We start from the raw sequence: 26,169 nt of genomic DNA, 5'->3' as shown, positions 1-26,169 counted from the left end.
TGGTAGATGCAAGTAGCACGTGCTCCCCCTTTTGCCCATTTACTCCAGGGTGTTTCACAGTCACATTGTACATGACCTGATGTGTCTGCGGCATCACTAGGCATGGCTGTGAGAAGGGCACATTGCCATAATCCAGTCTAGGGGTTGGCCGACTTCGCATCATTCCTGAAACACAATTGCTAGAATGGTCTCACAGGGGAAGCCTCATGTGTGTCATAAGATGTTCTTTTCCCTGCTTCCAAAACGTAAACACTCCTTAAATGTAGCATTTCCTGCCTACCACTCTATTGAGGCAGTTTGGGATACAGGATACAAGCATCAATGTTCAGTCAATCCAGAAAAGTTAGCAAAATCACCATCACATTTCGGTATTTAAAATGAAATCATCTGGACGGACGTTACCTTTTCTAAAGGACTTTCTACTCGTGGGATGCTGATCATTGGCATCTGGGCCAGATTATCCATATGAGAATTTTCATGTTCTGGTTGTCTTCCTCTAAAATTATTTACCACACATACAACCTAAAAAGGTCAGAAGGTAGTTAGAATAATGAACAAGCATTTTACTTATTTGAGCCTGACCCTGAACTCCTTACTCAGGCAAAACTCCTACTGACTTTAGTAAGAGATTACTGTAGGAGAACAGAAATATCAATGAAATAAAATAAAGATACCCAGTTTGTCTTACTGTATCTAACCTTCTAAATACTAATTATTTTTAAACTATCCTGAGTTCAATGACTTTTCTACTTTGGTAAAATGTTCAGCAGTGGACCCACTATCACCAGAAGCAATGGCATAGTAATTCTAGCAAAGAAAACATTATAAATGTGACTAAATTAACTAGATTGACTGAAAGAATCATGTGAGTGTGTTAGTCAAATTTATGTTGACAAAAAGTCTTTAGTATTTCAAGATGATATAATTTTAAACAGTATGGTTACATGCATTATCATAGTACAAGCGATCTTCCTAAAAGAAAATCTGTTGCTGATGTGGAATAATAAATGGCCAATTATAGTTATTTTAATCTCAAACTAAGTAGATGTTCAAATTAAGTTTTATCAAAAAATGCACAAAAAGTACAGCAATAACACTGAACTCCTATAAAGATTAGCAAATATTGAAGTCCATGATAGTGCTTCTAACACAGTATAATTTAAATGCTAATCATTTGGTACTATCCTGACACCAACATGAGCATTCACAAACACTTCCTCTAGAAATGATTATAAAAATCCGTTGTTTTATTTTATTAATTGCTTGTATAGCATGTTCTCAACTTGTTCACTCACTTGGCTTTTCAAAATGGATTGCTGGACTTGTGCAGAGTGGAAATTGATTTTAGTGACAATTGACTACTTTGAAAGACATTTTTCAAAATGTTAAACAATTGTTCCTGCAGTTAGCAGAGTATAAATTAAATGTCTTGATAAAAATTTATTTATATTCTCTTTCCAATAGCTAACTAATACATAATGCACTTTTTTCACGTTTATTGTAGAGTGTAATTTATTTGTTTAAATAAATACTTAATCAAATGGAGGGATTTCTACAATTAATGTCTGAATATAAAAATGATATTCACACAAGTTTGTACAGCTTGTTTTCCCTTCCGCAGAAACAGCTAATGAATAATCAAACATTTAAACAGCACAATTTTTGATTGTTTCTTCTAAGACGTCATTGTAGCGCTGGGGGTTTTACCACTGAACCTTCTCCAAAATTTAATTAAATCTAATGTCTCTACCAGTTTTATAAGGACTCATGCTGAAACAAGTACATGTTCCCTTGTGGAGCTGCAGTGGTGCTAGCAGAATAGAGAGCTAGCTTAAAAGGCAGGTGAGGACTTCTCTTAGAGTATTTCCCATGTGATAGCTCAAAGCCACCTAGTCCTGACTCTCTGGGGTAGGAGGTGTATGTGGCCAAGTGTCTTACACTCCCTCCCTTGATCCTGAGCCAACAGGACCACCCCTGAAAGGGTTGGTGGGGAGGGGGAGCATAATTTAGAGAAGCCCTAAGGCTGCTCTCAAATGTATCTCCAGGATCAGTAATGTTGAAGGTGGGGTGATGGCTTTACACTCCTTGGGTTCTGAGCCCAGTGTAGCTTGGTCAGACCCAAGGATTACATCCAAAGTGTTTCTTAGGGGAAAAAATATATAAACTTTTGAGAGGGTGAATTTAGTATTAGTGAAAGGTGTCAGAGAGACAGACCTATAGGGAATTTGAGTGTAGATCAGCATCTGTGCCCTTTCACAAACTTCAATTCTCTATTGAGATTGTCAATACAAGTGTTAGAGTGGTGGTGGTTTTGTGATATGGACATTTGTCCACATGAACTGAGAATGGAGATCTGGGTACCATAATAAAGTTGCATCCAATTCCAAAAATCTCTCCAAAAGAGAAAGGGCACCTTTTTATATGGAATATACAAACCAGATACCAATTGCAGCATCACTAATGGCTAGACTTGCAATGACAGAAAATGATACATTAAATCACTCTTTGTCGGCTTCTATAGGATTTAAAACTAAATTAAGTCTTTTATTCTGGTAAACCACATAATTTTCAATTAAATATAAATGAATACAAAATAAATTTACCAGGTTGTTGTTTTGTTTCATTTTGCCATGAAGAGCAACTGATTGATAATGCTAATATGGCACTTTAATACTCCATAGTGAAAATCAAGATTGGATGTCATTCTAAAAGAAATGCCCTCGCTCAACAAGTTATGGGCTTGATGTATGAACTATGGTATGAAATTCTATGCCCTCTGTTCTAAAATCTATGCATCTATGAAAACTGGCATTTTATTAAAACTGAGGCCCGCCTTGAAATCTGGCATTTTAGTTTCCTGTAAAAGAATCTAAGGCACCAATACTGCCATTAACAGCATAAATTTACACATGGAATTCTTTAATGTGATGTAGACATTTGCCCACGTGAACTGAAGCCATGGATCTGGGTGTCAGAATATAGGTGCATCCAGTCCCACAAGAAAAAGGGCATCTTTTTATATGCAATATACAAACCAGACACCTGAACTGCAACATCACTAAGGTAAGAAATCCGGGACCCAATGAAGTAGAGGAGAGTTTTGCCATTGACTTCAATGGGGCTAAGATTTTACCTTTTGTCTCTCTCTCACCCACATCCAAACACGCACACACACACACACACACATATATATGCACTTACCAAAAACACTGCTATTGATATTCCAATTATAAATCCTGCTATCACATCTGACCAGTGATTTCGATACTCGGCTACTCTGTTGATACCAGTAAGAAATGCCAAACATATTAAGCCTAAGCACAGAACAGGTTTTGCAAGCCTTGTTCCTCTGGCTTTTATTGTGTTGGTAATATACATCTGAAAATTAGAAAAAATGAAGCATAAGACTATAACCTCTAAGGGAAATCTTTGTAATTTGGTTGGAAAAGACAACTATGCATACTTTGATTTTTGTATAGAAAAAAAAAGTAGGGCTCATTATGCAGTACATACCAGTTTCATTCTCTTTTTACCCAGAGATTAGATGGGTGCATTCTTTACACAGGATTCAGCATTACAGGCAGTAAAAATAAGAGTGGCACATGCTATGGCTATTAAAAATCTTACATAGCTGTCAAATGTACATTTTCCTTATTGGTTTCCCTATGTATTTTGCTTTACATTCTCTCTCTCTCTCTTTTTTTGTGGCTAACTCTGAAAATACAGTTAAATGGAAACATACTAATCTCCAGTTATTTTAAAAACGAACAAACAAACAAACAAACAAAACCCTGGTCTTGCAGTGTTATAGCAAAATCTTCAGATTTCATATTGTGAAATAGGGTGGCAGCATTTTAACAATATTCAAGGTCCCCTCCCATACCATGCAGCATATTAGATATACAATATGTTGCAAAACCTCAGGAATTATGATTCAAGGCCCAGTACAAGTGCAAAATCGTACCCACAAGACACCTGCTGTTCAGAGTTTGGCCTGGCACAGCAAAGAAATCCCCTTCCAACTACTGGCATGAACTAGCTCTAAGCTCTGTGCATAGCAGTGGTGAGGAGGAAGAGAGGGTCTCCTGAGAGTCTGGCCTGGGTGTTGAGAAGACTGGCTGCAGGGTTGTTAAAGTTAAAGCTGAGCAGGTAAGAGCTCAGGGATTTCACAGGTCACTCACATCTCCAGAGCTCCAATGCTATCTGAGGAGGACCTGGCTGTCCCACCTCCAGAGCCAGCCCTAGCTTTACTCTAGCGAAGCTTCCAAAGCATGCAGAAGAGAACCATTCTCCTGGGCATCTTAGGAGTCAGCGTCGCCAAGTCATGTGATTTTATTGCAAGTCTTGTGATACTTGGTGTTCGTGGGGTTATGGGATTATGCTAGAATCTCAACCTCCATTAAAAATAATGGCATGATTGTGGAAACAATCTTGAAAACATGAATCTTTAAAGGCTCAAAAACCAGAAGTCAAATGAAAAAAAGAATCCAAAATGTATCATTTTTAAATCTCATGCTTCTTCTTGGGCAGCTGACTCATGATTTTTGAATGCTTGGTGTTGCCAATACAGGAGAAAACGCTTGTCCTGCAAAGCTCCTGACCTCTCTAGGCAATTGCCTGTCCCTCACACACCTGCATGTGAGTAGCTTTAAAGAGGGAGACTTGTCCATTTGTCTGTTGCATAATCTGACGGTACACGGGGATTTACCAATAACATCGAGAATTATACCACGACGACGACCAGGACTAAATTTCTGTAATCCTGGCTGGATGGCATACCTGCACTCCTCAGATGCACACTGAAGGCAATTAGTGACAGTAAATACCATTGGGTGAATAGACCTAGAAACTGAAGTTTTTGTATTCAACAGCAACTTCGCATGCCAAATTTTCCTAAACTATTTCCACTTCCAAGCACCTAGTTATCTCTATATAACATTATCAGTGTAAACCCCTAGTGCAGTCACCATTGCAGTGGTGTAAGCAGTGATTTCTGAGGGTGCAACATGTCTACACTACATCTGTGTAGCTACACTGCTTACAATCCTGATACATATAAGGTTTCAGGCTCCAATAGACCCACAGAAGTAAATTCCAGAGCTGTAAGCTCTCCACTGAGAAGGCCCTGTTTCCAGTCCTCCCCCCAGCTGTTTAATGTAGGTTCTATGACTGGTCAAAAAATTTTTATCCATGCTATTCATTGGAAAATTGGGTTTTCGACAAAACAATTTTTTTCAATAAAAGTGTTTGCTTTCTGCAGAAAATTTTGACTTTTTGTCTAAAATCTGAAAAACTCTAAACCACAAAACTTTTTCATTTTTGACAAAAAGGTTTTTTTCCTGTGTAGAATTAAAAATAAAATAAACAACCATTTCTAGAGACCTAAGCCATATAGAGCTTCATGGATGAAAGCCAAAACCTTGATTTACACAAGGAAATAGGTAGGCAGAACTGGAGAACTGATGCTTTATATTTCCTATGAATAACAAATGGCTAGCCTCATTCTGTACCACCCGATGCTTCCAACTGATTGTCAGGTGTAGCCTATCATACAGCACTGCAATAATCCAGTCAGAAGATATTTTATGGCTCTATCCTTATGGGAGCAATGGTGAGCCAGGACTTCTAAGCATAGGAGATAATAGTCAGACTGTGCCAAAGGCACAACCCCACTCCCATTATCTTGAATCCCAGCCTCAAACCAAGAGCTACGATGTGCTCACTAAAGACAAAAATCATCAGTCACAAAGGACATGTGTGTTTGCCACTATAGATCCATAGACAGAACATGATAAATGCCAAGTACTTTGCTTAGAACATGAGAGGGAGAAACATAACAGAGAAAAAAAATCAACAGCCAAATTAGGAAACTTAAAATCATGGCAGTACACACACAACATACTTTACATACTGCTTAAACTTGCTCATCATTGACCTCCAGCATAAAATATATGATGTACAGCAAGAAATCATTATATATACAATTATTATTAATGGCAATAAGCATTTTAGGCTGTATTTCCAACCCCCATTCCTCCTCTCTTTCTCATTTAGAAAACATGTTTTTCCCTTCACTTAATCTCCTTTTATCTTCACTTCTCTGTATGCTACAGTACTGAAGTCAAATATTGATGAGATAATAATGATTTAAACTTCCAGCAGTCTTTTGTCAGCTATTTTTTCAGGTACTGAACACCAAACCCACTTCAAGTACAATGTGGTCTGGGTTACCCAGTGACCCTCTATTTCAGTTCCCCAGACCTACTGGGTATTTTAGTACTGTGCAATCACTGTGATCCACACCACGTAACACAGGTCTCCATTCACGCTTAGACCAGGGAAAATATAGCAATATCTTAAGTGCACAGCAGGATCACAAGAATTCAAACAGTTTAGATAGATTTGACAAGAAAGCTGGCAGCAGGTTACCCTGGTTCAACTCTGCACCATGGGGTATTAAGTCAAAATGACTACTTCTAAGCAAATATCAACTAAATAAATGACTTTTCCAAAGGCAAGTGACGGTGATGCATATCAATTGTCTATGATCTATTCTCATCACTCCAGAAGATAATCTTAACTCTAACTCAGGTGTCAAAAACATTACAATCTAAGGGGCCAATTCTGTTGCAGGCCAAGGCCCCTTAAATCCCTTCTTGATTCAACACTTTGTAGGAGGTGTTCAGCAGCACTTTGCATTCCTGAGCTCCTTAGTCAGGCAAAACACCCACTTGAACAAAATGGGAGTGTTGCCTGAGTCAGAAAGCGCTGCAGGATCAGGACCTATAAGTGTCCTTGTCCTCCTTGGATAACTAACGATAAGTTCCAACTACTGGGTTCACTGATAACTACAATCAAAATGGTAATGCCCCGGCATTCTTCACAATGGTAACTTGAGAGTTTTGCCAGAATGGTCACCATTTTTACCATGTCTTTATACCACAGGCACAGCTGCTTTTACAGATAATGAATCAGGGGAAATAGGAACCTGTCTTTAGACACTCCCTTCTGCCATTGGGCATTTCAAATTTGCAATGTTCTTTGTAGACATTACAAACTAGGAATCACACCCATCCGTTTCTAACATTGATTTCCCACAGTTTTGGAGGAATGTATTCTGATATTTAACTCAAAGATTAGCCTTGCAGTATATATATATATTATATTGTGTGTATGTGTGTGTATATATATATACACACACATACACACAATATAATTAAATATGCTTTCTATTCCTTGTCCTGTATCGGGGGTAGCCGTGTTAGTCTGTATCCTTGTCCTGAAGCAAAGTGGCATTAAACAGAGTAAACAAATAATTTAAACAAAACAATAAACATGCTGAATTATTTTGCTATGGTTTATACAAATGTTAATTTTAATAAATATTAAATTCATCTCAACAAAGGAAAAACAGCTCAGTGAATTAAACCTGTGCTCTCATTAGTGAGGCTGAACGATGTTGGATGAATAAAGTTACTTACTGAAAAAATATTTATTTCAAGGACAAAAATGTGGGGAAAATAAAAAAGAAAACAAAACTTTGTAAAGTAATCAGCTTAGCAAAAGGGCCAATAAACAAATTAGATTATGCATGTAATATCAAGGATAAGTGTCCTGAGATGATACACGAGAGAACTATCACAGACCGCACTCTTCTCTCTCTCTCTTGCTGCATCAGTTCCTTGTTAAATCCTGATCAGCAGTACTCTGGCTATTGCTAATCTTGTTTTTTCCCCGAACATGGATCTAGCTGTGTCGGGGTAAGAAATTGCTTTGCGCATGGGGTCAGTAAGAAAGTGACTTGTCATGGTGATTTTGTAGACAAACATTTACTAGACATTCAGTAAAACACTCATTTTGCTTTCAGTCTTCAAGGTGTTGGAATTCAGGTTGCCAAAGCTGCTTCATAAACTGAAAGAACTATCTAGAGCCAAGTGTTTCCAAAAATAAATATTTGCTAACTCATTTTCTTTTGAGTACATCGAAACAAAATGCTGGCATCATAAGCTATATGGGAGATTGTACTTTTGATACCTATATTTTCAGAACCTGCCAATAGTGTATTATATTGGTAACCTCTCTCCAAAAAAAAAAACAAAAAAAACCACTTACTTTCTATGAACCAGATTTTTAAAGGTATGTAGGCACCTAAAGATATGGGCCTTAGGTATCTAGGCACTTCTGAAAATCCCACTAGGCTCCTTGTTTTTAATCAAGATTCTACCAAAAAAGCTATTTTGCCTTGCATGCTTATATTTTCCAATGGTTATGTCAAAACTTATCAAGTGTTTTGTGACAACCTAAATATAGCATATTAGTTACTTTTCCCTTGGTCTCATGGGACTGTAATGGTTTTGAGACACTCTGGCAAGTTATAGAAGGAAGATCTGCCTCTTATAAATCCATAATGCCTTTCTGTAGTCAAATTGTGATTAATGTGCATCTTTCTTTAGAAAGAACTTTGTATAATTTTTTTTCAAACATAATATATTACACATTTGTTATTTTCAAAAATTAAGAATTGGTTGTAACCATCAATACAGCAATTCATTGCTACTGCCACTAGAGGTCAGAATGATCATCATCATCTTCATTGTTATGCCCAATACAAAGAAAACTGTTAAATGCAATCCTCTGTTTGGGCTGTGTCTTTAAAGATCTAACCAGGAGAAGAATGACCATATATATTGTACACGTTAAGATTTTAACAGGAAAGCTTCCAGCCAAGAGTGTGACAACTCTGCCCAATATGAAACAAAATACAGGTTTTATATATCCTGTACACACACATTATGGGGTAAATGAAACAATCTAGAAACATACAAATGAAGAATAAAAAATAAACCATGTGTCAAATACAGGACAGATGACCTGCAGGGTTATAGTAAGAGCTCTCTCTAGACTTTTTCCTCCAATGACACTACATCCTATTCTCCTTTACCCTCCACACACACACACTGGATCAAGACATCCCATGGTTTGGAGTCTCCTCACAGTTAAGACGGTCCTAGACTGTAAGTCAAGCCCTGTGAGGGTGCACAGCCTAAGGGGGAGAAGTACACATACTCTTACATTCCTGAGTGACCTCCCCAGATCCTATGGCCAGGTGTGCCGGGGGAAGGATGCGCTGTCTGCCTGCTTACTCCCCCCGCACTCCCTCCAATGCTGAAGCAGATGGTGCCGAGTAATGGTGTGCAGGGCAGGGTAGTCATTGGTAGGGACCAGTGGGAAATTACTGCCCCCATGAAGCAAGGGTGAAAAGGAAGGGAATCAATGTGCTGTCACTTACCCTGGGCAGAGTTCAAAAGCACAGTCGAGCCCATGACTGTTTAATATACTGTGTAGAAACAGGCAACTCCTGGACTGTACAGATAAAAGTGGTCATATCTGCACCATTTGTGGGACATGCAACCGCCATACAGGTTGAATTTGCAAGAAGCAGGATACTCAGATAAAAGAAAACAATAAAAAGGAATGCAAAGATTTGTAGGTAAGTAAATGAACTAATGACCACCACACTGCAGGTTCAGGGAACCCTATTCCTGTTCTGACATTCTTTTGGAAGCTGTCTCCAACTTCTTGGTCTACACGATAATCATTGGGCCAAATTCAATCCTGGAGTAACTCCATGGCCGTGTCTTTGGGGCAAATAGAAAAGATGTCTGATTTCCAATCTTCTGAGCCTTGCTGCAAACAAAAGAGTTGCAAGACCTACAGAAAATTCCTCAGTTCCTCTGTTACCATACTCAAACCTACACTTCTTCCATAGCATTGCAAATATAAGGTGTTATTAGAAATCTTATTTGTCCACTTTAGGGATGCTCAGAGTGCAAGTATAGAGAGAGTTCTAGGAACTTTTCTGAGGAAGGCATTAAGTAAAATAATGTCAAATTTCCTAGAACTTGTGCTAATCAATTATTCAGAACCACTGGATTTAGGGTTCCGGATTTTCTGACACACATAGCACTCCTAAATGACTAATTCTCAGTTTAGTCTCCAATTTTTTAATTACTGAGTCATGAGATTTATAAAATGTGCTTTTCAGACTTCTCTAAGACGACAAGCAATACTGAAATACATTAATTAAATAAACAAATATTAACATGGACTCTAACATCACAGTTCCAAAGAACCACCTCAGCTTCATCCAGTCCTCCCTTCAGACAAAAATTTGTGCAAGTTGTGCCTTCCAATATGCCTTAAATACCCACAAAGTCAGGCTCTTGTGTCAAAGGGGAGAGCAAGTTCCAGAGTTGTGGGGCCTTCAGAGAAAATGCTCTGCTATGAGACTTGAGGCATGTAAATCTGAGGGCTGGTGTACCTCATCTGATCTCAACAGGTAGGGAATAACACAAGGAGAGAGGTGGCCTGTTATGGAGCCAGGACCACAGCCTTTATAGATCTAAACTAACATCTTGAAGTCCACCCAAAACAAACTGAAAGCTAATTCAGACAATGGAGCACAGGTGTCACCTGTTCATTGTGAGACACACCAGTAATAAGTTGGCAGCCACATTGGGCATTAGAGGAAGACTCCCAGTGGTCTTCAGGTGTAGTCCCAACCACAGATAGAGTACCATTGAAATCATTCAGCCTGAAGGTGACAAAGGCATCTAATATCTGAGGCAAGATCAGTATCAGAGAGGAAAGGTTTTAATCTTCATAAATCCCATTTGTGGATACTGCTGCTACTTGTCTTCTAAGAGCAGCCAAAGATTCAAAAGGACCCTTGTGCTGTACACCTTACTAACAAAAGATGGACAGCCCCATCTCTCTCTCTCAGTGCTGTGAATACCAATACTACCATCACATCTAGATGTTTCCCATAGCCTATCACCATTGCTCCATCTTGTCTGGACTGAGCTTCAGACAGCTAGCTATTATCCAGACCCCATTAAGCAGACACAGGGAAAGCTGAGAGACTGCACCATCTGGATCTGATAAGAGAGACACTGAGGTGAATGTCACCATCATATTGATGGTAATAGAACCCAAACTGCCTCACTGTCTCCTCCCACAGCCTTATACATGCATTAAACAGGAAGGATGATGAAAATCTCCCAGGACAGAACATCAAGTGTCCAACATTAGAATTTCAGAGAAAAGAATGGAGCCACTTTACACCAAATTTCATCCCTGCTTAGATCACAGCCATGTCAACACTTCACAATCAATGGTATCAAATGAATCAATGGATCAAAAAGTTTTGTCAAAGTCAAATAAAATGTCCTGAGATGATTCCTTACCATATCCAGTCTAGATCCAGTTAGAAAGGGATCTAGGAGATCTTAACACTCTAGATATTGCCAGAGTCACTGCACTGTAATCTCAAACTGCATTTGCCTAATGGCCTTCACCAATGCAATTAAAAAAAAAAAACAGAACAAAACCGAAGATGGTCGGAATATTTTTCAGATGTGTAAATCCAAAACATTTTAAATCTCACAAGTGGAACTAAAATCTCTCCGAAGTTGCAACTTGCAAAGATCAGCCCCTACATTTTCAAAGCAGAGTGACAGTTGTTAGTCACAAGACTCATTATAGTCTAGGAGAGATCCCAATATACTGTTTTGAAATTTTACCCAAAAGACTCATGACTTCTTATTCATGTGTTCGGTTATGCATTTATTTATGTTTTTTCATAACTGATGTACTTTAATATGCCCCCATCTTAATGAGACCAGACAAAGTTTCAGCGAATTCTACTAGGTTTTGCTATTTGTTTGCATGCCAAAATTCTGGTGATATTATTTTCTTCTGTTTAACAGACTGGCAATGGTCACCTGACACATCCCACAGTGTTAGCAGGGTTGATCCTGTTGGGAAAGGGTTCCGATGATTTACAGTAGAACCTCAGGGTTACGAACACCTCAGGAATGGAAGTTGTTCATAACTCTGAAGTGTTCGTAACTCTGAACAAAATGTTATGGTTGTTCTTTCAAACGTTTACAACTGAACATTGACTTACTACAGCTTTGAAACTTCACTATGCAGAAGAAAAATGCTGCTTTCTCTTTTTTTTTTAGTAGTTTATGTTTAACACACTACAGTGCTGTATTAGCTTTTTTTTGGTGTGTGTGTGTGGCGGGGGGAGGAGTCTCTTCTGCTGCCTGATTGTGTACTTCTGGTTCCAAATGAGATATGTGGTTGATCGGTCAGTTCGTAACTCTGAGGTTCTACTGAGGCACGTGACTCATACTATACCTGGATATTAGGGATGGGGAGTAACTCTCTGGAAAAAGAGGATCTAGTCTGTGGGCTGAGCAATCTTCAAAGAGGAGGCCCAGGAGTAGCCAAGCCTGGATAGAAGGTTTGGATTGGATTTTGTGTTGTTTCATTTTGAGTTTTGTTTTGGGGTTTTGTTGTGGGGGGGAAAACCCTAGGAAAAGAGTAAGTTTTGAATCACTGCAATTGTCTGTGTTTGGAGAAGGGCGGGGAAGCCATCAGACCACATTGCTATAGTCCAACATTTCAGTTGCTAAGGCCTTCTGGAGAAGTCCCTAGTAAAAGAAAGGTTCAAATGTTAGAAATAAAATTGTTTGAGAAGGCTGTGCTTTCAGCAGGAGGGAAAGTCAGAGTTGCCATAGCAGCCACCCACGTGCAAAAACAAAACAAAAAACAAAAAACACACACTGCAAAGGAGTTAGCCAAAAAAAGAAGCTATTGTTAACAAGCCAATCTGCTGAGATACTAGGTGACAGGGGACATAGATGTTTGTTGATAGACCAAGATAGAAGATAGCACAAGTAGGGTTCCTGAGTTTAGGTTTAAACACACTCATTGGTAAAAATCACACCGATCCTGCTTTGTTTACTCCACCTGCTCTTAGGGTGAAATCACTGAAATAGTTCCTTGCCTGTTTATATCCTAAAGTGTATTTAGTGCATAGCCGGCCGGAATGCAAAGGGAGCAATAACTGGGATTCTGCAAGAATTCCCAAACAATACTTCTGGAAACAAACAGAAAGCAGAGGGAAGAGTTCAGCTCAGTACTCCAGTAATGCTAACGCTCATGTCAGCCTGGTTGAGTAATGTACATAGCTGATTCTGTGCATCCTCTGACTACCCCTGCTAGCAAGGCTCTAATAGAGCCCCAGACACATATTAAAACTCTTCCTCAGTGAATAACTCTATGGGAGATCAGCTGACAAGAAGTGGATATATATAAATATGAGGAACAGCCATCCCAAATCCCAGGACATTGCACTTCTTACCCTTATATGTACTAAACTGGGCTTTCTAGCTTTAACAATGCACACCATAAAGCTTTATAAAATGAAAGATGACAGCAGGAAATATGAATTAAAAAATAATTAAAAGGATAAGTTTCTCCCTATGTTGTGTCATGACTTAGGGTGTGAATTGCATCATGATCATTCAGTGGATACATATGATCCACCATAAGATAATTCAGAATTCAATTCATGTCACTGTTTTATAGCACTGTAGTATAATTAACTATACTGATATATACTATGCAAAGACATATGTAGTCATGAGACCCATGGACGCCATTTATTTCTGAAGCTAGAGAGAGACCTGGAAAACATGAAATAAACCCCATTTATTTAGTTCTCTGACCTTGTCATCTGCACACTTGCACACCAACTGCACCAGAAATACTTCAAGCACTCCAATCTTGTTAATCAGTTTTCCCTCACAGCCACCAGTTTTTCTTCTTAATAAACCCTACAATAAAAATGTTTTCTTCTTTCTCAGATCAAATAAGAGTAGGAATTGAAAATGACACAGGTCTGAGGACCAGGACTTGCATTATTCAGGTCTGGACCAGTGGGAGTTTGCAAACTGTCAGGGCTACAACAAAATGATCTATACAATTAGAAAGTTGGAAACATTAGTGATATGTGAAATAAAGCTTTTATACTTCACTCTGACGATTCACTAGATATTGGACCTTAAAATCATGACAATTTTTTTTTTAAGAAACTTAGTCTAGAATTGTTTGGCTTTTAAAAAAATGTATTAGTACTATTTTTTTTTTCTTTTGCTCTGCAGTGGTTGTAACAGCTGGTTTTCTTTAGTTACTGTGATTCATGGTTATAATGGGTACAGTTTTACAGATGGATAAGACAAATAGGAGCAATTAAAATGTAAAATTACAACTATTTTGTAAAATAGCTTGAAGCAGATATAGAAGTAAGTTTAAATGCATTAAATGATGCCTCAAGTATGTCCCCAAAGCAAGAGAGATTGTTGAACATGAGTGTTGCTCTTTCCTATAGTTGAGATGGATGTTTTACTGTTTGCTTCCCTACTTATTTGCAGATAACACTCTCCTTGTTGTGATGTTGATCAATGTTCCTAGTGTACTCAAGGAACTTTTTGTAAATGCTACATTTAGTGCTGGAAACACTAATTTGTTGGCCTTAACACAGTTTCTAGAAGCACAAGAAGGTACTCTAGGAACGATGTCTCAAAGTGCACTGGGGGGTCAGTGGACATAAAGAGATGCCTGCCAGTAGGAATTCGATTGACAAATATCAATTGTCAGCTCACCAAAGGTTTTCTAAATATAAATAAGCTTAAAAAATAAACATATCCAAAGCAAAGACTATCCCATTTGAAGGCAATAGTTTACCTAATGATGAAATTATCTATTCAGGCCTGTGAGGACCACAGAGCTATACATTTGCCTTGGTGCTCAGATGTCACTTTATGAGCTTAGATTAGACCAAGAGGCTCTGAAGTGAGGCCCTGTAGGTGACTATATTAAGAAGAAAAATGTGGATTTGGCTATGAATTGAAAATGTGCTCTGTGAGCTATACTCTATGATTTTTAAACTGTAATGTTTGAATCAGCCTCATTGCTACTTCCTCCTTCACTATCTCCCACCACTTCTTCTACAGCCTCTGCAGCAGCTCTGGTGTGATCCAAGTCTACCCAGAGCAGCTCCTGTCCCTGCCCTGCAACAGATGCTCAGCAGTTCCCCTGCTGGCCATCAGTTATGTCACAGGAGAGGAAGGAAAGAACAGTTCTGGCTGTTTGATTCCCTGCTTCCCTGGCCAAGAGAGCAAGGTAAGGGCTCACCTGGCTTCTCCTGAACCCCAACAGGGGATTTACAGATGCCTTCCCTTCACACCACCATCTGAGTGGCACAAAAAGAGAAGAACGGGACAGGAAATCTGCTCCAAAGTATTGACTACGGCTGCTTTGTCTTTCTAAAAGATGTCTGGTCCTCAGGCTGGACACCACTAGATTAGATGCACATACAAAAATCCATAGTAACTCTACTGAATTTAATGGAGTTACTCACAATTTACACTAACGGGAGTGCAGAATTTTGCCCAGTGGGGCTCTCTCTTTGACCACTGTTCTATTCCATTACTTAAGGATGGACAGAACTGCCTTTTTAAAACAAACAAACAAACAAATATATTTTCCTTTTCATAAAACCAATTCCTCCTCAATGTTTTCCTTATAATCTCCCTACTTCTAGAGCCTGTGAGAGTTGTATCCATGTAACTGACAGCAGAATTTGGCCTAATGGTTCAAATTTTCAAAGGAGCCTCATTACTTTCACACAATATTTCACATCTAAGTTTTAGTGGATGGAAAATCTCAGATATGTGACCTATTATTGATAATTATCTTAAATTCAAAAAGTAATAAAAATATTTCAGATTGCTAATATACAGTCTATGCTCAAAGTACAATGAAATTACATGGTATGATGTACTTACAGTCAGATACGTAGCTGCATATACACTAAGAGCTGCTTCTTTGGATGGAAATGTTTTTCTGGCTCTCATAATAAGATCTGGGTTTCCAGTACAGGCATGTGCACCACTGATGAACTGTGTGAACTGTTGACATCCAAGTGCTGTATAGTTGGGTTTACAAAGTGCAAGAAAATGTGGTGCAAGATTCCCTGTTACTACTTGTCCAGCATTTACAAAGATATCTGTAGCAAACAGTCCAAATGCATAGATTCCTAAAGAGGAAAACAAAGTTAATTTCCTACTCCAGTACATTATATTGTAGCTCTATTATTTATTATTATATTAATAATACATAAGAACATAAGAATGGCCCTATTGGGTCAGACCAATGGTCCATCTAGACCAGTATCCTGTCAGATGTTTCAAAGGGAATGAACAGAACGGGGCATTTATTGAGTGATCCATCCCATCATCCAATCCCAGCATCTGGAAGTCATAGGCTTAGGGACACCCAGAGCATGGGGTTGCATCCCTGACCATCTAAGTTAATAGCCATGTGTTATGTGAAGGGGAAAATAACACTTCCTTATTCACTTTCTCCACACCATTCATGATTTTATAGACCTCTATCATATCTTCCCCACCCACCCCGCAGTCACTTCTTTTCCAAGCTGAACATTTCCAGTCTTTTTAATCTGTCTTCACATGGAAGCTGTTCCATACATTTAATAGGTCCTGCCATACAAGACATCAAAGCACCTCACAGATATTAAGGGTCAGATGGTGGCATTAAGCTCCAGGCTTGTGCTGGAGATGGTCCATACCTGCACAGCCTCACAGGGGCATTGGAAGGCGCCCGAAACTCCCAGCGCCTTGGAGAAGTTCAGTCTCTCCCCACCCTCTAGAAAGGTGCAATATGTTCTTTCCTTCTGCAGGCTGCCTGCTTCACTAGCTCTTACGGTTGAGAAGAGGATGCTAGCTCTACCTCTTTCTAACTTTTTGGGGTAACTAGAGGTACTTGCACTTGGAGCATGGGAACTGCAACTTGTCTGGCCCATGGGCGGCAGTGCAAGGGACAATGGGCAGGCTCTTTCAGCTTTCCATCCAACACACCAGCTCAAGAACCAGGAAAGTCTGGCCTGGATCAATAACTTTAAGACATACTAGGAACCACACATATTTTCGACAAGCATCTCTTTTTTCCCTCAACTGTATAAACTAGCTAAAGTGATGAATTATTTAATATAGCTGTACACAAGCCGTCTTCAACTGTCTAGCACTGGGTACCTTTCTGTGCATGGCATGTTTATCAAAACATCAGCATAGCATGGTAAAGATGTATATATGAGAAATTATTTATGCCAAAGGATTTATCATGAAACACATATCAGTGAAGTATTAGCCTTTTATATGCATTGTTTTATTAGTGTGGAAATAAATTTATCTGATTATTCAAAGGATAATTGCTACTATTTGATGTACACATCATGTTTCTTACCATTCCTGCTGGGAACAGTAGCTAGCACTAGAGGGAAGGACAATCTAGTGATTAGAACACTAGCCTAAGACTTGGCAGAATCTGGCCCAGCCACAGATTTCCTAGACAAGTCATCTAAGCCTTTCTGTGTCTCAGTTCCCCATGTACAAATGGGGATAATATTACTTCCTTATCTGGCAGAGTGTTGTGACAATAAATGTATTAATGACTGTGAGGAACCTGGATACTATGGAGGAGAGGGCTGCAGAAGTACCTGTGTGGCTAACGATCACTTGTTTTTTTTTAGACATCTCAGAAAAACTTAGAAGAACCAGAATTATTTTTGAGGTGGCTTTGCACCTCTTAACTTCAGAGACAGTAAGTCCAGATGGTTACTGTTACATACCAATGATCATTTATTTTGGATTGCTAGAAATCATTAAAAGGTGGATTGTGCCTGTGTGGCTCTGCACGGAAGGACTCCCTCAGTCCCCCGGGGGTACACTGCCCCCAAATGGGTAGGAAGGTGACGAAGATGCATGGCTTTGGCCTCACCCCCTCACTGGCCCTAAAGAACAGTAAAATTTACTCCTTCCTACTCTCCCTGATTGCTCTTTGCTTCTGTGCACTCGAGGGTTCATTGAATGAGCAGGAGTGCAGGCACAGATTATACATGTCCCTACATTAAGAAACCAAGTGGAGTGGGGGTAGCTCCTTTACACCATCCCTTCCCATCCCCATAGATCCATGCAAAGCCCTGGCACAGTCTGGTCCTTAATGATTTCTACAAGCCCAATATTATTGCTAGTATAAACCTGCTAGCCAGCTGGAATGACAGTCTCTGACGTAAGATAGAGATGCCACAGACATTTTCAGGCTGTAAAGAATGGCACAGCTGTGCCCTCCTTTTACACACTAGGGCAATAAGGGAGGGATTGTGCATCCCTGAGGCATCACCTCCTGCTCAGGGCTGTGTCTAACAGACCCAACTGAGCCCTGCTACAGCATCTCCATATTTATTCAAAGGTTCCAAAAAGTGACATTTGGAAACTATATTATGGATATTTTAAGTGGTATTTTTTTCCCAAATAAAAGATTACACTGCACTAAACAGCGGCACTGAGATCCTGGCCCTACTGAAGTCAATGGGAGTTTTGTTATTGACTTCAGTGGAGCCAGAGCTTCACCCTAGCTGTATTTAACTGCTGAATCAAAGCCTGAATTACAAAGTACCTAAGCATGTGCTTAGCTTTAAGCACATGATTAAATCCGACTGACTTCAAGTTGGGCACGTGTACATGCTTTGCTGGCAGCCAAGCCAAAGGCCCTAGGAGCTGAGATACCTCTATACTCCCTGTCTGCAGTGGGCCTGGTCAGTCAATCTATCCTGCTGCAAGTCTGCTGACCATGTCTCTACCCTCACTTGGCCTGCACCCAGTGCTTAATTTGTAATGAAAGAGGCCTGGGGTTCAAGCAATTAGGTTCCAGGGCTCAAGCAATTTTTTTACATTCATAACTGATGCAGTAAGCCCAGAGATGCTGGGGCTATGAATTGCCAAGCCTAGAGGTGCAGGGCTCAGCCCTGGCAAGCCCTGGCACAAATTAAGCACTGCCAGCACCCAGTTCTTGCTATCTGTGCTGCTGCTAATAATAACTGCTCACCCAAAACTCCCACTGGCTGCCTAAAAGAGCAGTGCTAGGTCTACAGAGGAGTGCATACATGGGGAAGAGACCCATTACATGTGTTGTTAGGATTATATGTAAAGCATTTGATGTTACATAATGTTTTTCCTCATTTGAAATCTTATGATATTGACTATTTGCATTCATTAAACTATAAAAGCATTAACTTTGCCCATACCAAGGAATCGGATGGTTCTTCGCACCAGTGGATTTATATAACAACAGTCTCCAGTTAATATGGTTTTTTCTTGGTTTTCAAAATCCCTTGTAGCTAGCTGTAGACAAAACACTGCAGTTTCTCCAATGATTATCTAAGGAGGGAAACAAAAGGGGAAGACATGGTACATCAGAGTTCGGCAAGCATAAATACTAATGATGTAGAGATGATTGTTTGTTTGGTTTGGGGGAGGGTTAAGATAGGACAAGAAAAACAAACAGAAACCCACATAAGTGAGTCAAGTCCTGCACAGTTAATCTACTTGTGAAGGAAATATGCCATATAGCTTGTTTTAATTTATTTGCATAAAAAAAGAGGATAACCTTTCATAACAGAGACTTAGCACTTACACCCATGACCCAGTTTTCAAGAAAAAAAATTCTTAAGTCAAGAGCCATGGACTACATAATATCTGAGATATGTGTAAAAGCATCAGGAGTGAAGGGCTGGTGCTGTGAGGTGCTGAACACTCAAATCCTATTGACTTCAATGAGCACTCAGCACCTCACAAGACTGGGCCCTAAATCATTTGATCACAGAGGAAATATTCACTCTAAAGCTTCTGTTCACATCAGGAATTGTTTGGCCACAGTAGGTATTTAAGGGACAATGATTGCCTATTTTGCTAAGCGAGTTTGTCAAGTTCGATATTAGCTTTGTTCATCACACTTCAACAAAATGTCATTGCTGATATCTGAACACTCACTGGGCCCTGTTTCACACTTTACAATCTTTACACCAAAGTGAATTTATATTTGAAATGCTTTTAGACCACACTTTTCAGCTCTGTCAGCAAGAACTGAAACATTCAGAAACACTAAACAAATGCCAAGTTGAAATTTAATAACCTTCATAAAGCGTACATCATGTTACCATATGGCTATACACTGCTCTTGATTTGCATGTGTATACACAACTGAAGTTTTTTATATAGAGTACTGAAGTTTTATAGCATGTACAGTATTGTGGGGGTAAGGGTGGTCTAGTGAATAAAGTGTAGGGTTGAGATACTGTATACCAGGTCTGCCAGGGTTCAGTTCACCATGTGATCTTAGGCGAACCATTTTACCTGTTTGCCCTCAGTTAACCCATCTACATAAAGGGAATATCAACACTTATACCCATTTACACAGCACTTTGAGAACTTTGGATGAAAAGCAGTATACCGAGTGCCTTGCTATTAAATTCTGGAAAGACAGCAATCCCTATTCAAATAAACAATGCTGTATTATGGCCCAAATTTTTAAAAATCTTCACATAGGAAATAATTAATCTTTTTTAAAACCACAAAATGTTTTTGAACAGCTTTATGAACTATATTATTCACAAAAGCATCACACCAGGATATAAAGAAAACTGCAGGCAAATGCAATGACGAAGTTGCAGCCAACAGACTAAATGCCACATTATCTGACTCAGTTATTATTTAGATTCCCTCAGAAAACTTTTGGCTAGATTGTGACATGGACCACTCATCCACACAGGGGAGGAAATGGCCTGTTTATAATACTGTAGTCCAAATAACAAACAACAACAACAACAACAACTCAGGAAGGCTACATGATTGGAATGGAAGGCAAAATTTGGTCAAATACACTGAACTTTGATTTTCTCTGATTGTAGAATCAGAAGCCAATCTAACAGCATACATTTTAGATTAAACACAGTAAATCCAGTACACAAGCTACCAAACTTCCTTCCTCTCCATTTTGATCTGACTCAAATGTTCTACATCTGGGAAGTACAATTCCTCTTTCTATACTCCTTTTATCAAGTTATGATTCAGAAACAGTTAAGTACATGTGTAAAGTTTAACTCAACCTTGAAATCTGAGTTCATCAAAACAATGGCAATGATAACAAGAGCTCAGCTTAACAACTCCTACAGCTTTCATGAAAAAAGCTTTAAATATGTGGATGCGACGGCTGAAACCTCTTAAGATCTGTTATGTGCTTCACAGGTTTCTCCCTACGCCCCTGGAGAACAGAAAATCTAGGATTTAATATTAGACAGTTTGAACATATTAGACCAGATTCTTCCCTCCGTTGTACCTGTGCCAATCCAAAGATCCTCAGTGGAATTATTCCAAATTTCCACATTGTAACTAAGAGCAGTATCTGGCCCTTAGTATGAATTCCTTACATGTGCATGTCATGAGATAGAATGCAGAACCTTCTGCTAGTGCTTGCAATGTCAAAGTTGCTTAGTATCTCTGAATATGCTGATCCATGGGAGGCATAAATATGGGTTCCCCTTCTTGGTTTACAGGAAAGCTGGGGCTTCTGAATGGGACAACCAGGCTTTCCAAGTATCCCATGTTTCTATGTGGGACAGGCGCCCTTGCCCATCACTTGGCAGCTTGTCTCTATTGGTTGTATCTGAACCCTGACAAGCAGCAGTGATGGTTCTCCTGTTGCACCTCCTATCTCTGTTGGTAGGCCAGGCAAAGACAAGTGCTACTCATGGCATCACCTGGATCACCTAAATGGATCGGTCATCAGCTGTCATTAAGACTGCGCCGATCCCAACACATCCACCATTCTTCTCCACATTCGTCTGAAACATTTTACAATGTCATCTTCCCATCTTCTTGGAGGCCGACCAGGTGGTCTTTTCTGTTCTAGCGGGTACCACTCAGTAATGATTGCGGTCTACCTATTGTCCATGAACCGTGCTATGTGGCCCGCCCATCGTATCTTATTATATCTGCTTTCCACAACAATATCTTTCACACCGCTGCATTCTCTAATCATTTCATCTGGGATATGATCCAGAAGGGAAATTCTCAACATAGCTCGTTCCATTGCCCTTTCAGCTACTGACAGCCGCTGTACTTCTCTCTTTGTCAGTGCCCACGTTTCACTGCCATACAGCATGGCTGTCAGCACTGTTGAATTGAAGATATTTGTACGTGTGGTCTTGTTGATTTTTTCTTTGAGGATGTCCTTGGTGGAATTAAACGCACACCATCCTGCCCGAATCCTTCACGAGAGTTCTCCGTTCATGCCTTGGCGCATATTAACTTCTTGGCCCAAATATATGTACTGTTCCACTTCTTCAATTTCTTCTCCTGTTACCGTTATTCGGGCTTTTCGTAAGATGTCTGAACGCATGTATTTCGTTTTGCAACAGTTCATTTTCAGACTGACCTGACTACTTTTCTTGTCAAGTCTTCGTAGCATATTATGCAATAGTATTCTGCCTCTGAGGTGAAATAAGTTATTCTGGTACTTGATGTGCAGTTTCGGGGGTCAGAAAGTTTAAGAACTCTGCTGTAAGCAGAGCTGTTGATGTGCCAGGCCCTGCTCTGTGCCCTCAGATATAATGTACAATGAGTGGAATAAGTCATTGTGCACAACAGGCAACCATTTGTATTCCTCCAAAGCCTGAACGCTGATGGATTTCTCTCAGAGTTTGGTGACAGAGCTGTGCTGGCAGCTCAGATAAGCTGTTCTTCCCTCCCCGCAGCCTTCTACATGGGCACAACTCTGCCCAGAATTCAGCCTCTAGTTGCTGTTAGAAGGTAATTCTCCTCTCAGATTCTCACAGCAGATCCTGGGCCAGATTCTGTTCCCCACTCCATCTTAGTACTGCACACATCCCTTGCCCTACCATCTCCATGTGGGTAGCATCTCTACAGGGACGGGGGCAAAGGGCCCATGACCTCACCACCTCCCTGCCCCTTTGCTGTGATTTGAACGCCCAGTATGGACTAAGAAGGAGCAATCGCTGCAATCCCCCTAGTACAGAGGCTGCTACAGTGCCCAGCTTTGCATGGGGAAAATGTGTAAAGGGAGGGTACGACAGAAGCTTATCCCAAGTATATTGAATTAAATGTGATTATCTGTGTACTTTTCCCTTCCCCCCCAATAACTCCGCAAACAAAATGATTTTCCCTGATATTGTTCAAAGCCCAAAATGAAAAATTCTGTTAAATAAATTAGTCAATAATTATCCTGCTGTCCATGGTAGCATTGATACACTTATAGGGATACAAACATACTGAGAGTGATGAAAAAGTGACAGAGAAGTTAGTAGCAGTATCCATTAGGTTGTTTTGTTTGAGATACACTCGCTAGCTTGGACCGCTAAAGGGAAGAGCACATTCAAGAATTCAGAGGTCAAGGATGGATTCTATAATGATTATAGTTATTGAAGAATGAATCCTAGATTTAGAAGAGATTGTTGAGATGGAATTATAATGTATAAAGGTATCAGGAAAACAAGATGTGAATTTTCCAAACAAAATACATTTAACACTAAATAAAATATTCACCCCATATATAGGTCTTTAAAAATCTTTAAGTCAAAATGTGGTTTACCTGGCTGTCTTAGTAGGACTAGCAGGAGAAGGATGGTGCAAGTGATTAAGGGAACTAGCCTAGAATTTGGGAGACCTATGTTTAAGTCTCTTCTCTGCCTCAGTCTTCCTGTATGATCTTGGGCAAGTCGCCCAGACTCTGTGCCTGTTTCCTATCTGTAAAACTTCTTCTTCTTCAACGCTTAGCCAGACAGTCGGCCGTAGCGATTGTTTGCCATTTGGTCTGTTACTGAGCAATTGCAAAGGCTTGACGGCCTGAGAGTCCAACATCAGAACAGACTTCATGAACCCATATACTAGGGGTTCTCCCCCGGACTGCCTCCACCCCTCAGTTGGTGGAATTTTATCCCGGATGTTACAAGTCACCTGGAGAATGGCGTTCACTGGAATGTCTTGTGGCATCCTTGCAACATGTCCGAAAAGCATAAGGCGCCGCCTGTGGACAATGGCCCCAGTAATCTCTAGACCCAAACTACCATAAACATCTGCATTACAGATGAAGCCATTCCACTTTATGCCCCGTATACGACATTGACATTTTGTGTGGAAAGCCTCCAGCTTTGTCCAGCCTGCGCAGCGTAGTGTCCATGTTTCGAAGCCATACAACAGTATGGAAAGGATACAGCTCGAATAAATCCTGAACTTGGTTGTCATACTAAGATGATGGTGATTCTGTATCTGTTGTAAGTGGCCCATGGCAGATGCTGCGACGCCAATCAGCGTAGTCAAGGTTTGTGAGTGAGAGATCACCAATCTCAATGCCTATGGAAATGACGGAATGCTGCATTATGAAATCCATTGCCTGACAAAAGAGTGCAGGGGCCAAGACACAGCCCTGCCTGACACCAGATACTGATTTAAAAGACGCTGACATCCAGTTCCCCAGATGAACACGGGCAGTGGTTCCATTATGTAGCTCTCTAATCAAGTCCAGAAGAGTGGTAGGGACACTTTAAGGCCTTTCATAATGCGACACGGCCTATTGAATCAAATGCAGCCTTAAGATCAACATATGCTACCTGCAGGGGCTTCCTGAACTCATGGTGTATCTCTGACAACAAGCGAAGGGCCAAAATGGTGTCTAATGTGGACCTGTTCCTTGTAAAGCCTGACTGTTGGGGACGATGCTTCTGATGTAGCAAAGGCTCCAGGCATGCCAGCAAAACATGCGCAAACACCTTCCCTGGAATGGAGAGCAAGGTGAGTGGCCTGTAGCTCTTACATTCACTCTGTGGTCCCTTGCCCTTATAGAGTGAGATCACAATACTGTCCTTCCAGGCGATTGGCAGGGTTCCAGTTCTCCACACCAGATGAAAGATGGCCAGAAGTGATTTTGCTATCTGTAAAACTGGGATAGTGATAACTTCCAATCTCAGAGGAATGTTGTAATTAAAGGATTGTGAGGTACTCAGATACTATCATAATGAGAGCCATAAAGCATTAAGATAGCTTGCAGAGGATATGTACATTACATGTTATGTTGCAAACTTCATTATGAATACTAAGATTTCCACAAAGAGAGAGGCAGAGATATACATACTCAGGAAAAGAAGAATCAGCCAGAGAAAGGGCCCCAGATGCTAACCCATAGGCAAAGTTGTCTCCCCTACACTTAATCTCCATGGCAAATATCTTTCCTGTGGTATGACCCATACTACATCCAGTTCTTTAAATTGAGAGGAGGGAAGTCGAACAATATTATTTTCATTTGATATAATTTAATACCTTGTTTGTTTTCATGGCTGTTATGCACGGGTCCCACAGATTCAATAGTGTTCTACAATGTAAGTCCTTTTTCTGTTCACTTTTCAGGATGATTGTAGCATTTAGCACATATTTCCTAGATTGGCTCCCACTGCCAAAATTATTTCAGTTTTTTCTGCATTAGTCATCTTCTGATACTATCTCCTAAACAATCCAAATCTTCTCAAGTCAGGTTGCACTGGTGCTCTTCTGCCTTTCAGTTTTAGCATCATGTGTACATTTAGATATCTATTTTCTGTATCGCCTTACCATTCATACTGTATATTCCGAACAACAGAGGTCCTAAATTCGGAACCTTTTTCAAACTTGAAATATCACAATACACCTGGCTCACTCCAATTATTAAATCTAGAATAGCTGTGACCTCGCTGGTTCTTCAATGTATTGGATAAAGTAGTAACCTTCTGCTAACTCCATAAACACGCAACCTTCTTTACCTTCCTCTACTGTTTACAACAGACAATATCCTTGTAGATGAATTACTCTAGCACAGGGCTCCTAACATCCTAACAGACAGATTTTTCGTGAACCACCTCCCCTCTCATTCACAGTTATTTGGTTCATCTCCTTTCTCATTCACAATTGCATAACACCCCTGGTTATACTTAGCAGGATTAAAAAAAGATTGAACATTTATGCAGATAAGAATATCTAATTATAATATTAGATTAGAAGGAAATTGTTCTAGGAACAGATTCTCCTGTTACTGCCCACTTTAGGATTTACTGAACCTCCCAATAAAGCATCAGATAGTACCCACTGTATGTGACAGGACACTAGACTACACAGACCACTGTTCTGATCCACTTGTCAGTTCTTATGTTTATGTTCCAATTACAGCAATTGCTCACATGCAAAAATAATTCTGGGAAAATATTTATGTGACACGTTCTTTAATGTGCTAAGTGTTTTGTCCTTCTTGAAAATATTGATGATACTGTCTACTTCTGCTCCTCATTTCATTCCTCTCTCCGACCAGTTCTGTTTGTCTCAGCTGGAAACAACGGGTCTGATTCAAAACCCACTG

General features: G+C 39.9%; 1 protein-coding gene across 2 annotated transcripts in view; it reads right to left on the bottom strand.

The window, feature by feature from the left end:
- Positions 1-26,169, bottom strand: part of LOC113407427 (phospholipid phosphatase-related protein type 5-like) — a 54,583-nt gene that overhangs the window by 8,339 nt on the left and 20,075 nt on the right. For both annotated transcript variants that reach the window (XM_026655936.1, XM_026655935.1), the window contains exons 2-5: positions 19,019-19,151; positions 15,702-15,952; positions 3,202-3,378; positions 403-522 (exon numbers count right to left, since the gene is read on the bottom strand). In XM_026655936.1, coding sequence (XP_026511721.1) covers positions 403-522; positions 3,202-3,378; positions 15,702-15,952; positions 19,019-19,151 — 681 coding nt within the window. The remainder of the gene's footprint in view (positions 1-402; positions 523-3,201; positions 3,379-15,701; positions 15,953-19,018; positions 19,152-26,169) is intronic.

This window comes from Terrapene carolina, unplaced genomic scaffold (assembly GCF_002925995.2).
Source record: "Terrapene carolina triunguis isolate 2854851 unplaced genomic scaffold, T_m_triunguis-2.0 Scaffold211, whole genome shotgun sequence".
Classification (NCBI taxonomy): domain Eukaryota; kingdom Metazoa; phylum Chordata; order Testudines; family Emydidae; genus Terrapene; species Terrapene triunguis.
Note: the sequence above shows the minus strand (reverse complement) of the source record. Positions and strands in the feature narration are given on the sequence as shown.